General features: G+C 33.7%; 1 protein-coding gene across 1 annotated transcript in view; it reads right to left on the reverse strand.

Annotated features, from left to right (window-relative positions):
• The window catches only part of Uba6 (ubiquitin like modifier activating enzyme 6), a 59858-nt gene that overhangs the window by 40352 nt on the left and 4742 nt on the right, over window positions 1-14764 (reverse strand). The window contains exons 3-10 of the mRNA XM_040747285.1: window positions 13326-13420; window positions 12710-12738; window positions 11771-11865; window positions 10777-10888; window positions 5992-6072; window positions 4470-4592; window positions 4203-4326; window positions 991-1094 (exon numbers count right to left, since the gene is read on the reverse strand). Coding sequence (XP_040603219.1) covers window positions 991-1094; window positions 4203-4326; window positions 4470-4592; window positions 5992-6072; window positions 10777-10888; window positions 11771-11865; window positions 12710-12738; window positions 13326-13420 — 763 coding nt within the window. The remainder of the gene's footprint in view (window positions 1-990; window positions 1095-4202; window positions 4327-4469; window positions 4593-5991; window positions 6073-10776; window positions 10889-11770; window positions 11866-12709; window positions 12739-13325; window positions 13421-14764) is intronic.

The raw sequence follows: 14764 nt of genomic DNA on the forward strand, positions 1-14764 counted from the left end.
GAAAATATCTTTATAATCCCAAACTGTGTTGTAGTGTAAAAGCTACCATGTATTCTGATATCATCAAATAACTGAGACTAGTTATGTCTGGTTAAGACATCCCAAGTTAAAATCCATATGGGTGTAAGGTAAGACTACATAGGCAAAGAAAGGAAAAATTGGAAAAGTAACAATTCCTCAAATTTACCACATATGAAATTATTTGATAAAAAAAATTAGGGATAGAGCAACAGAAAGTATTCAAAAGCAGATTGCCTAGCTGCCCCTATTGTGATTTGGGTAAAGTCTTGAAGAAAAACAAACAAAAAACCAAAGATAAAAACTTGAGAAAATGAAAAGTCTCCCTAAAGCCTTTAACATCACCATCAACAAAGCCCAGCAACTAAAGACATGTGAATTTGCATGGCACTCTGTAGTTCTAAGACACAAGTGTCTCTACACTCCAGTTAGCAGCTAACGTTTTTCTTTCACTATGAGTCGTCAATGGGAATTATGCTACACTTCAAACATAATACATTTATAATAAAGACTAAAATTGTAATAACATAAATTAACAAACAACTGAGTAATAAAGAGTAACAATCTGAAAATATTTTATTTTTTTCCTTACGCAGTAAATAGTTAAGTATGATAAATTTTCATTATTTAGGAGGGTATAACTGCTTTGAGGTATAGTCACATGTATCAATCATATAAATAAGTTACTCTAGTTATAAAATTATATAAGTTTATATGTACTCACCTAATTTTTCAGTACAGAAGACTGCACAGACTAAGGAAGTTTGTGAGCTACAGACCTATGTCTGTATGTAATTTTTATATTGTCAGTTTGTCTCTAAGCTGATTAAATTTTCTTCAAGTTGTTTATGAATTGAAAAAAACACAAAGAACAGTATATTTTAAAGCTAATTTGAATTAATGAGCATTTTATTCTTTTGGGTTATTCTCTTTTTTAATAGAAAAAAACTTTTTAAGATAAAAAAAACTTACAAAGCAAAATGTTTTAGGCGTCTTAACTTGTACAGCTATGCCTCCATGTAAATATGGATCCAGTCCTGTAGTATCACCAATGCTGAAGGAAAATGGTGAGACCACTGAGGAAAAAGACAAATGAACATTATACACAGGTATTTAAATTTTAAGATGGATTATCAGAATGGTATTTTTCTTCATTTATAAAAGATTCTAAAACAGATCTTTCTTCTTTTTTTTACAGAGTTGGGGATCTGTTAGGAGTTATACGAAGTATTTCTTCCAATATGAGCTTTGGTACTTAAAAATATTTGAGGAAAACCAGACAGTAAGAAATGTGAGGTACTTATTATAAAATATTAAGTATATTAAAAACATTCATAGCATGCTAATACAAATTTTGTTGGTACATGAGTATATAAAAGGAATAAATTGAGGACCTTAGAAATACATTCAAGTACACATAGACCAAAAAAAAAAAATGGCAAATAAAGGTAGAACCTTAAATCATTGGGGAAAAATAAGATTATTTAGTAATTTGTATGAAAGTAAACTGCTGAGAAAATATCCCATCTGGATAAGAGTTTTAAATATTAAAAGATGCCAACTTTAAAAAAATACATAAAAGCACAGGAGAAAAATTACTTTTAAAACCAGGAGGAAGCTCTTTTGAAACACCCAAAAAGTGTTAACCCTGAAAAGTTTGTGATAGAAAAACAAACAGCATGAAAACAGAGCTACATGGCAGAGTGAAGACTCACTAATAATGCTTTATTGTCAGTATTAAAATAAACTTCATTTCCAAGTAGTACTCCTACTTTGACAATTATCTTTTGACTTTGCTATATTGCTTTGTTTTCATGCAGTTTACATTTTTTAAGAGTCCTGGGAACTGTGAAGATGATGGTCAGTAGTTCAGCAGGAAACTAGTAAAACACATATGGTTCACATTAAAGAGGAAAACAGCTCCAAAGTTCAAGATATTTAAACTCATTTATAATATGAAAATGCAAAAAGCTACGAAGATAGGTGCTTTCTGTGTAAAAAAGAGTATGGAAACCCCCCTATTGATACATAATAAACCCATGATAGATACTAACTACTCAGGAGGAAAAACCAAGGATGTGCAAAAACCTTTACACTGTCGATCCATTTTGTTATTGGACCATTTAATAATAAAAAAATTAACCTAAATAATAAGCTTCTCTATACTTACGATATGTTCATAATACTTATAAATACATGGGCAAATAGCTTAATAGTAATAACATTAAATAGAAAGAGTAAACAGACATCAAGCTTATTTGCATTTTTTTGAAGAATGGAGGAAATCTAAAGTGGGACTTAATTCTAACCCCATTTGAATGCATGTGTACAAATATCTACACATATATTTATATAACATTGTATGAAGTATGATTATACTGTTCTAGAATAAACATGTTTTACTTTGAACCACTTAACAATTTTTTTCATAGACCAAAACTATCTAAGGAAGCAAGCACCAAGTAATAAACGTTAAAATTGAGCTTTTAAAACATCTCAATTTAAGCAACTTTCACCCCAAAGTAAATTTTTGGTTAAAAAATGTGGGTTTTGAAATAAAAAAACCTGCTGGGTGGTAGGGTGGTAGTGCATGTCTTTAATGCCAGCATTCAGAGGCAAAAGCCAGCAGATCTCTGTGAGTTTGAGGACAGCCTAGTCTACAGAGTGAGCTCCAAGACAGCCAGGGCTACAGAGAAACCCTGTCTTAAAAAACAAAACCAACCAACCAACCAACCAACCAACCAAACAAACAAACAAAAAACCCCAACAATCAAAAATAAATAAATAAAACTTCATTCTTTGTTGTCAGGCAACTTCTTCCTAGATAGGCAGCTCTAAGAATCTGATCTTATCACCACAATCTAACTCTATTTGGTCACCAATATAAACAAATATAATCCCAAATTATCAAGTTAGTCAATTTACCAAGAGATACAAATTCTTTATTATGTTCTGAACCTGTGTTCAACATAGATGTACTCAAACATCAAATTGGTAAGCTTCATTACAAAATATACTATCAGCAGGGTGAGCAGACTGCCCATCGAGGAGAAGAAATTAATCTGACAGCTGTATCTCACAATTGTCTAATAACTGAGAATAAATAAAGAATTTCAACCACACAAGACAAAACAAATCTATAAAACTGCTACTCAATAAATGGGTCAATGAACTGAACATTTTCTTTCTCTTTTTGTTTTTATTTTTTGTTTTTCAAGACAGGGTTTCTCTGTATTGTTTTGGAGGCTGTCCTGGAACTAGCTCTGTAGACCAGGCTGGCCTCGAACTCACAGAGATCCAACTGCCTCTGCCTTCCGAGTGCTGGGATTAAAGGCGTGCGCCACCAACGCCCGGCTCTGAACAGTTTTCTAAAACTAAAAATAAAAAATTGGCAATAAGGGAATTATGACTTAAAATATTCTCCCAAAAAACAAAACAAATGATGATAAATGCTGGTAAGGATGAGAAAGAGGCCTCTTACTCCCTGCAGGTCATTATGTCAATTGTTGCAACCATGACTATATTTGTCAAGTGTCCTAAAGATAAAACTGAGTCATCTTCCTTCAAATACATAAACACGCCCCAAAGTTGTCTGTTGTCAAGCACTGCCTTTATGTCTTAAACACAACAACAGGTAAAACATAAATTATGCAGACTAATATTGATATGAATTAATTATCTCAAATGGGCCCAACAAAATGTCTGGCCATCTTTCCCTGTTAAAAATGAGCATTCTCTCAAAACTCTGCTCTTAGCACCTTCCCTCTCCTTTGAGCAAAAATCTGTTTAAGTCCTATCCTACAAAAAGGAAAAAGAAAAGGAAAAACAGATTCCAAACTCATCTGCTATTACAACCCCTTTACTCAAGCACTGCCTGACTGCCAGCTCATTCTCCCAAACGTACATGACTTTATACACTTAGGTAGATGGCTCAAGTAAATCTTTGTTCGTCTAATGTTTTTCATGACTGTCATCTTAAATGTGTTAATATTTAAAATTTCAACTTGTATTGTCTCGTAGTGTATTTCTTTCCTTTCTTCCTTTTGATATTATCACTTGTACAATGCTTTGAGGCTAAGAGATATGAATCAGGTCTGAGATGATGTGTTCTAAATATTGAATAAAGTATATGATTATAAATATGCTGAACAACTAAATAGGAATTAATAACACATATAACTTACCAGTTATCTGTTGTACTGATCCATTTAAACCTGTCATTCCATTAATTTCTCGAAATGTTAGGAATTGTCCTGTTTCAAGTTTGTGAGGATGATTTTCAAGACAAGTGACAATGCCTGGATTAGCCTAAAAATCAGAGTGAGCCATTGAAAACCAAGTCTGCACATTCTATTTTTATCAGAAGTTTTTTTTTTTAAATAATAGTCTATAATGTTAAAAATTAGCATTCCTATATCCTAACAATTTTATTAAAATTACTACAATCATACTTGCGTTATGTTTGAAATGAAAATTTCCTTTGGTTCTTCTCCTGTTGTATCTGAAACTTCAAATTCATCACCAAAATCACAAAACAACCTGGACCAAATTCCATGTACATCTGCACTAATAAACTGAAAAGATAAAAATAAATTTGTTTATGTGAATTGGAAAAAAAACCACCTCAATTATCTTATGTCATTTCATGATAACTTCACTTAGTATTAAGTATATCCTCTGAAATGTAACAAAATCATGTACAGAATGAGTCACCCATATATCTATTTGGGAAAATGCACTATTTGGTGAGTGTGTACCTGACACATAAAATCAGAAGTTCCCTCAATGGATCACCATTGCATACCTTATGCTATTTCAGTAATAAAAACTCTGGCTTGGTTGTAAATTTCAAGGTCAATACATAAGAAACAGCTATCTTGGTATAATGGTATAGGAATGAGTTCTTATTATTTTACAGAAACAGAAAGCATTAGTTAGCAGAAATGAGAAAACGGCATTAACTGGGAATAGTCTATAGAAAAAAGGCTACAGATGTCAAAGTACAAACCAAACCATGAAAGATGTACATGAGGTTCTTTAACACAATTACAGATGCTTTATTAAAAGTAATTTTTCTAATAACAGCACTGTCTCCATCCCAGTATCTGCAAAGAAATTTTTTTTGTACTTAAAAAGGTCTTTCTACAGCTGTCACAAATATATTCAGCTCTAAAAAAAAGGTAGTCACAAGATCTGTGTGACAATGGATGGACTTAAAATGTGTAACAACATCAAGAAAGGTCACATATACTCAGAAGAAAAACCCACACATTCTCTCTCATATGCAGAATCTAGCCAATAATATATGCATGTATGTAAATAAATATGCCAGTGGGATAGTATAATATGTGGAAAAGAGAACATGAAGGTATAAATATTGGAGGATGAGGAAGGACTGAATACAGGCAATGGACAATGTTATGAAAGAGAACATAAACCTAACTGTTCTAGTTCTGTCACGGATATTCTGTTCTTGGTGGTAGATCGCACATTCCACAGTCAAAATATAAAATCCAATACGGTGTTCTCCAGCTTGTGAATAGCCACTTTGTGCAGAATTTATTGAGATTTAAATACCTGGGTCTTGTTAATTTTGGGGTTAATGTGTGTGTGTGTGTGTGTGTGTGTGTGTGTGTGTGTGTGTGTGTGCGTGGTGTACTTATGTGTAAGTTTTTTGTTATATTTTTGTAGAGAGGGTCTTACTACCTAGCTTGGATCTTGATATGTAAGCCAGACTCACCTTAGAACTCACAGGTACCTACTTGCTTGCTTCTGCCTCCTTAATGCTGAGATTAATGGCTAGCAACAACATGTTTGGCTACTTAAAAGTTTTTAAAAGTATAAAGTTTATTTAAAAAAAAAATCTTACTATGACTGTAAACACAGAGAGCTTTTAACAGTGAAACGCTCCAAACTTTAATATTAAAAATGTTCTTCCTTAGTTAACTGCATGTCATTACTCAATTATATTACCTTTATTGGAGGGCAACGAGAATGGCAAAAGTCATTGATCTTCTTTTGTAATGTCAGTTTCATTTCAGTCAATACTACGCACTGTTGAGAATAAAATAAAGATCAGGAAGTACACAATTGCTTTTATACAATACAAACTTTTCAATTAGAAGCATGTCAATTCAAATTGTGTCAAAGAATTACTGTTATCCTCACAAGAAAGTTACTATCCTATATTGTTTTCTATTCTAGGATTAATAATTATAGAAGTACAAAATGAAAAACCAAAATAAAAATATATAGAGAACATATGCTCATATTAAATAAATGACTCACAATTGGAAGCAAACTTTAACACCACATATCATGTTTGTAGTGTTCCAAAAGAGGGTTGGGGATTTTTTTGTCACTGTCCTGCAATCACTAACATAGCCACCAAAACATTACTTTCAGACAACTAAATGACAATTACAATTTTAAAAGATATGGGTCATAACCGTCTAATTCTGCATTCAACAGAAATATTCACAAAATAAACATTTGCTTTACAGTGATATTAGTACTACTGTATTATTAACTATTACCAATTTAATATATGTTATACAATATTATTTAAAATAGCAAATAATTTTCAATGTGTAATTTTTTATTAACCCTGTGATACAAAAGATTTTAATATAATTACTTTATACTTAAAGAGGTGGAATATTTTCTTGAAAGCCATTTGCCTATCAAACATTAAAAGACAGACTGACCGCAAAACATCAGAAAAATATTCTCAGGTCTATCCTCTCCTCAGTGCTTATACACAGGAGTTGAATAATAGTTCCCTACAATATCTTCAGGTGTGGGTTTAAAATATGGTGTGCTTCCTATAGTGAGACATTCCTCCAAAGCCTCTCATTTTGTACTCTTACTAAGTCTGACATGAATGTAAGGTTCTGGCCACTTTTCACTTGGAGCCACTCTATTTTCTCAGAATTTTATTTTCCTTTTTAAAAACTTGAGGCAAGGGGTAACATCTACTGCAGGATAAAAGGCTTACTACTTACTGCAAGACAGCAGGTTCCCTAGCTCCACACTGCCCTTTAAAGCAAACCCACTCCCCAGTACTCAAGCAGGTATCTACTGAATCCTCTGCATTGTACTGGTGGGGAGGAATAGGGGAGCGTTGGTGGTAGTAAAAAGTAATGTAATATAATGCCCACACTCTAAAAATTTTACATTAGTGTAGATTAGCGTGGAATGGCAATATATTAGTAGGTTGTGGTACAGTCCAATACATGCACCTACTATGTATATACTGATGAAATCCAGCTCTCTTTTACACCTTTCCCCACACCTACCTGTGTCTGTGTGTGAAGACTGACAAACACACATGCTTGCAAACCAAGTATTATCTATATATACACTGAAGGAAGGGCCTTTATGTTTAATTACATATATTCAAGATGAACAGGTCACAATGAGCATGGGCTTGCAGTTCTTGGTAAGATGATTTCATTTAGGTTTATTATAAACCTAGTGGTGGAATAACTACATTATACAGATTATTAATTTTTTACTTGAAAAATTATGTATATGGTTATTTTTCCGGCATGCATGTCTGTACACCACTTGCATGCCTGGTGGAAGTGGAGGGCAGAAGAGGGCCTGTGGCCTGTGATTCTTTGGGTTGGAGTTATAGAAGGTTGTGAACTGGGACTTGATTATCCAAGTTCTCTACAAGAGTACTCTTAATCACTTAGCCAATTTCCCAACCAATATTATTAATTTTGAGGACCAATCCTGCAAGAATTGTGTAACTTAAACTTCTGCCAGTCTGGTATGAGAATTCCTTTATGATGTAGATTCTTGCTAGCATGTCACCATTTTTTTTTAATACTAGTTTTCTAATTGGGGTGTGTGAGATTTTTGAAGTTTATTTCATTATTTTTTCTTCTTTTACACAGTGGTAAAAGAACACACAGTATTTCTTTTTCCTTTGAGACAAGGTCTCATGTAGTCCAGGGTAGCCTGGAATTTGTGTATGTGGCTAAAACTGACGTTGAACTTCTGACTCTCCTGACTCCATTTTTACAGTGGCAGTACTATAGGCATGTCTTACATGTAGTTTTATCTGATGCTGACCATCAAGCTCAGAGTTTTGTGCATGCTAGTAAGCAATCTAGCAACTAAACTACATGCCTAATCTCCACTACAGCAATTTTTGTGAATCTCAAGATTATTTTTTGTCCTGTTACATAATGTATTTTAAGAACTATTTCATGTGCTGAGGAAGTATATTCTATACTCTTGGATGAAATGTTCTGTAAATGTCTGCTGCTCAGTACATTATCTATACTACTTCAACACTGAATTTTTCTGTGGAGGAAACAGAGGAAGGGTATCATTACTATGTAGAACTGGATGGCCTCGTACTTACTATTTAACCCAGAATTTCTTTAATCTATGGCAATCCTCCTCTCTGCGTCTCAAATAGGAAAAGAGGTATATGTCACCACAACCAGCTTGTTGCTTGCCAATTTTATGTCTGAAGATGTGTTTATTGATGAAACTGCAGTGTTGGAAGTGTCCCTCTAACATTGTACTGAATCCTACTTCTTAGATATTACTGAATTGATCCCTTAATTAAAAGACTATTTCCGTCTCACAGTTACTCTATGTAAGAATATCTACTGCTCACTTTGGTTTACATTGTCTCATGTGTGTGTGCGCGCGCGTGCGGGCACATGTATGAACGTGGGTGTATGTGTGCTCACATTTGAAAGTCAGAGAAGGATGTTGGGGTGTCTTTATTGTAAGAAGACTGCTGTATTGCCTTGAGTCACAGTCTTTCACTGAGCCAGAACTCACTGGTTCAGCTAAGATGGCTCAGACAGCTAGAATAGCTCTTGGAATCCTCATCTTACTCCCACCACAACCCATATTCTGCTTTTGATCTGAGTTCTAGGGAAAAGAATTCAGTTCCACATGCTTGCAGAGAAAGCACTCTATGCTATCTTCCTAGGCCAGGAATACCTTTTCCCCATTTTTTCCCCTTTCACTTTGTGTGTTCATTACTCAAGTGAGTTTCTAGTAGATGGTATACTATCAAATCTTGTTTTTGATTCAGTCAATCTGTGTCATCTAACTGGGGAATATAGTCCACTTACACTTAAAATTAATACAATGTAAGGATTTATGTTTCTCCTATTTGTCTTGAATAGCACTCATTTTACTTTGCCTGTCTTCGTGGGAATAAAAAACGCCATTCCATTCCCTCTTGGTCATGCAAGGATTCTGTTGAAGAGTTTACTGGCTGTTGAATGAGCCTGTCTTTAAATGTGACTTGTTCATCTTCATGGTTTGGCTCCTTTCATTCTTTTCTGTGTACTCTTTACAAATGACATTTATACTTTCATATGTATTCATAATGCTAGCTAGGGTTCTTTTGTTTCTGAATGTGGACTCCCTGGAGCACTTTTCAAAGCCTGATCCAGTAGTAATAAATTCCTTCAATTTTTTTTTTATATTGAAATGACTTTTTCATCTTAGTAGGATAGGTTCCTAGGAATAGTAAAGCTAGTTGAATTACTTTTTATTTTATTTCTTGGGTTTCTATGCATGTTAAAATTTATGTTTCTGATGGGTCATTTTTATGGATTATACCCTAATGTTTTCTATCAATATTTATGAAACATTACAGACTAATATTAAGGTATAAATTATATATAAAATTTAGTATTAACTCCAGCACATTTTTATTTTATTATTATTTATTTATTTTTGGTTTTTTTGAGACAGGGTTTCTCTGTATTGTTTTGGAGGCTGCCCTGGAACTCGCTTTGTAGACCAAGCTGGCCTCAAACTCACAGAGATCCGCCGGCCTCTGCCTCCCGAGTGCTGGGATTAAAGGCATGCACCACCAACGCCCTGCTACAGCACATTTTAATCTGAAAACTTGTGTTTATCAGGTGCTGGAGAATTCTCAGCCAAAACTTTTTGGCATTAGTATTTTCGTTCTTATGTGTAGTGTATGCATACTTAAACTTTGTTAAATGTGTTTGCATAAGTCAGAGGTGACATCTAGTATCTTCTTCTATTACTTTCCACTATATTTTTCCAAGATAGTCTTTCCCTGAACCTGGAACTCATCAATTAGCTAGGTTGGATGGCCAGCAAGCAATGGGGATCAGAATGAGTCTTGGGGATCTGAACTTAGTTCTTTTGCTTGTATAAGCTATCAATTTATCCAGAGTTCTCTCTCTAGCCTGACACTGACTTTTATTATTTCTAGAAATCTAATCTCACAAAGTGAAGTGTAGAACTATCTGGCCTTGTACTCACTATTTAACACAGCATTTTTTTTTTTAAATCAATGGCAATCCTCCTTTCTTTGACTCTCAAATAACAGGACTGGAGGTATGTGTCACCACTATCAGCTAAGCTGAATTTTCTTTTAATTTCTTACTCAAAGCTTTCCTTATTTCTGTATTCCATAGTGCAATTTACTCATGTTTATTTTTCAGCTCTCCAATGTTTATTAAGCACTGTTTATCAAGGATATTTTAACTTTTTTAAAAGATAGAGTAGGAATAAATCAATGCATATTATTAAAACCCACTAAATTTCAACTGTACATTACTGCCAAATACTCAGTGTACATTCAGGTGTTACTAGGGCTTTTTCTCTCAAAAGGAGTATTTAATAGGTATTATTTTAACTTGACTTTTTTCATTCTGCTCCTCAATATATGAGGTTATACTAGCTATATCATATAATTTCCTTGGAATCTATCGATAATACTTAGCATAAAATACTAACCTGGTATTTTTCTAAGAAGGAGAGGTCTGTGGTTTCATCAAAGGGGGCAGAGCATGATGAGACACGAACATATGGATTTAGCTCTGCAATATGATGAAGTACAGCTTCAGCCCTAGAAAATAAATACATTTACCAATCTCTTATTTATTATACTCGAATAACAGGAGGAGGATCAGCACATGAAATTTTAAGGAAAACTAAATGAACCGTAGATAAACACAGATTCATTTTTTTTCATACAGCTACACAATCTTAAGACTATAATCACACTCTGCAACAAGCCCAACAATCTTTATATATGCCCCTTTACTTCTAATCTCCAGCTTAAGTCTCTTAATGACAGCACTCCTACGTTAGACTTCTTCAGACATGACAGTGGAAAGGCACTATCAGAGGGATCGAAGAGTATATAGCATGGACAAGGCAGGCAACAGAAAAAGGGAATGGAGTATGTATGTCATGAAAGCAGGAGGAAGGACAATCTAAACAAAAGAAGAGAAGGTGAAGAGGGCTGAGAAGGTCAGCATGTGGGGCCGGGAGATAAAAGCAAACTATAGTGGTAGACACGTATAAGACCCATTACTTTGCTAAGTAAAAAAAAACTTCCTTTAATGATGTCAAATTCATTTCAAAACCTTGGCAAAGGAAATAAATATATGCCAGTACTTATTTATCTAAAGCAGTGTCTACTCAACAAAGTAAACACTATGACTAAACTAGCATCCTTGATATAGAAAACATTTTGAAATCTTAAAAAAAAATCTCAGCCGGGCATTGGTGGTGCACGCCTTTAATCCCAGTACTCAGGAGGCAGAGGCAAGAGGATCTCTGTGAGTTTGAGGCCAGCCTAGTCTACAGAGCGAGTTCCAGAACAGGCTCCAAAGCAATACAGAGAAACCCTGTCTTGAAAACCAAAAACCAAAACAAAATAACAACAACAATAAAACAACAAAAACAAAAAATACCCTCATGACAATATATCAAATATCTTTACCTGTTTCTCTCATTAACAACATCATCTTCACACAGAAAGAAATTGGTTCCTAGATCCCACGCCTGGCATTTCTTTGTATCATGAATTGTCAGTGCCTTCAAAAAAAGAGGGAAATACACATTAAGTCCAAACAGAACCAGGATGCACACTACCTCTAAGGCTATTTACAGCGTACTGGAGATAATATGCATGCAGGGGTAAGAACTGAAAAGGGTATACAATTACATCTTTATTTAGAAGACAGGACAGGCATGTGGCTGGAAACAGAGAGTAACCTCTGGTCCATAACCAGTAAGGAACTAAGGCCTGCAGTCCTACAATCTACATAGAGAAAGTTGGCAACAACCAAATGTGAGCTTTGTAAACAAATTATTTGACAAACCACCCCCAAGCCAACTTAGCTCCTCTATACACTGTTTGCAGCCTTGTAAGAGATCCTTACAGAAGAACAAGCTAAAATCTTTGCCCATGCAAACTGAACATAATAAATGATGCTACTAAATTTTGGAGTAAATGATTTTTATAGCAATAAAAAAACTTAACTTATACAACAATATTAATAAATCCTTAGATTTTAAGCTTAAAATCTTAGTAAGCTGTGGTTATATTAAAGATATATACTAAAATATTTAAGAACAATAAAATATCTGAAGTTCTTATTTAAAGAATTTAACAGTTGCAGCCAATAGGGAATGGGAAGCAAATATATGAAACTTAAATGTACATTGCAATGGTAACTAAAGTTATGTGATAGGTAATTAAGAATGTGTTAAGTGACTCTTTTTATGTTTAATTTTCCAGAAATTTAGAAAAGAACATAATATTAATGACTCTGTTACATTAAATGAAACAATATGACAAAGTACACTGTCACTACAAATCAGCAAAAATGAGACAGTTAATAACGAAACACTTTTCGTACTGGGGGTATATACTCACTTTAATCCCTGCAAGAACAAGATTCTTTGCTATAAAGGAAAAAGAAAAGGAATTACTTAGCATTGCAAATTCATAGAAAATACATACAAAATATGATGAGCTTCATCACATTTGTGAGTTAACTATAAGTTTTTTTCCTTAAGAAATTTAGAAAATCCAGGAGAAAAATTGATACAATTTTGCATAATCAAATCATTTAGAGATATGTATTCATTTCTCAGTTTTTTATGAATACACTATGCAACCATAATGAATTAAGCATTATTGTTAGCCAAGTATGGTAGCATATGCCTTTAATTTAATCACTAGGAGACAAAGACAGATCTTTGTGAATTAAAGGCCAGTGTGTTCCACATAGTGAGTTCCAGACATCCAGGGTTACATAGTGAGAACCTGTCTAAACAAAATGAATGATCATTTAATTAATAGCTATTAAGATCATCACATGAGAGGCATTTTTGTTTTTCTGTGGAAGACCATATTTGTGCTACAAAATATTTTATCAAAAAAATAAGATCAACATTTTTAATCTAATTTCTTCTAAAGAAAATAAGAGTTAAATTCTTTATTTTAGTTCAAAAATAATATAGAAATTATAGGAAAAAATATTGCTTACCAATTTCTACTCCAAGACCACCAATGCCACTTAAGAAGACATGGGACTTGGCCATCTTCTGCATTGCTGTGTCACCAAGAACATACCTCTGTCGACTATATGGGAAACACAATGAAAAACAAAATAATTATTTCTTCAAAATAAAATATACCTTAAAGTTTCACAAACTAACAATCATGACAGTTGATTCATTCTCTACTTGTTTTATATGATTTGTATAATATTTAAGGCTAACCAAGTTCCTAACTATATAAGACACTTTGAAACATGAATGTAGTCTGGCACTGCAATCCACTTTCCAACAAGGCAGAGTGGAGTAGGAACTGTCCTTTTTATGGAATTATGTGAGGTTAGACTTGTCATTTTTCCATTCCCTCCTATTCTACTCATTTAATCATTTCAGTGGTCTCTACAGGTACTGGATTCTGCCTGCTATCTTTGTTTTAAAACTGAATACACACAGGATTTTGGAGGGAAAAATTCAGTTCTCTTAAGAACTTGGTCCTGTTTCAACTTGATGTGCCATGCTTTGTTGACTCCCTTGGGAGGCCTATCCTTTCTGAATGGAAAGGGGGATAACTGTTGGGGGTGGAAAGGAGGTTGGGGAAGGAACAGGAGGGGAGGAGGGAGGGAAAACTGTGGTTGGTCCCTATGTAAGATAAATGAAGAAAAAAATTAATGAAAAAAATTTTGTTAAAAGAAGAAAAAAAAAGGTTAAATTCACAGGACTAACGTTATACAAGGCTTGTGGAGGATGAAACTTACAGATGGATGGCAAATGTTTGAGGATTAAAATTTATAAATTCCTAAGGTTATAATAACCTATTTATTCACAGTAATAAAAACTAACTTAAAAATGTTAGAGTCAGTGAGAGAGAGAGAGACAGACAGAGACAGAACTAGCCAGGCAATTCTTAAATATTATTTTGCATTGAAGACCTAGTAAAGATTCTTAGGATCTTGTTAAGCTATGCATTCCAAGAACAAGCAAGATCAAGGTTTAAAAGAATATATATACTGAAAATTTAAAAAACGTCTGCTATATTGACAAGTCAGTAGCAATATTTTATCTGAATTAATATGAAATGGTAATATATCAGTCCTTGTAGATAATACAAATTTCAAAAAATTCTTATGAGAAACAGACATAAAAGAGTTTGGTGTAAGCAACCAATAGTTTTAGTAACCCTTTGGTTATATTTACTTCTGAAATTAAACACCCACATACTTAGTGTATATTAAAATAATTTGCATATTTTAATATTTAAAAAGCCTGGAAGTGTTGTCTGATTAGATGAAAATTATATCTTTATCATTTCCTTCATTGTTCTCTAAAAAAAACAGAATAAAACCAGAACGTTCTGCACATAGTTGATGTCAGTGCTGGAGACTGGTCTCAAAGGTGAGCAATCTACTAACTGAGCTGTATTCCTGGCCTA

The sequence above is a fragment of the Mesocricetus auratus genome, unplaced genomic scaffold (genome assembly GCF_017639785.1).
Source record: "Mesocricetus auratus isolate SY011 unplaced genomic scaffold, BCM_Maur_2.0 Super-Scaffold_100006, whole genome shotgun sequence".
Lineage (NCBI taxonomy): Eukaryota > Metazoa > Chordata > Mammalia > Rodentia > Cricetidae > Mesocricetus > Mesocricetus auratus.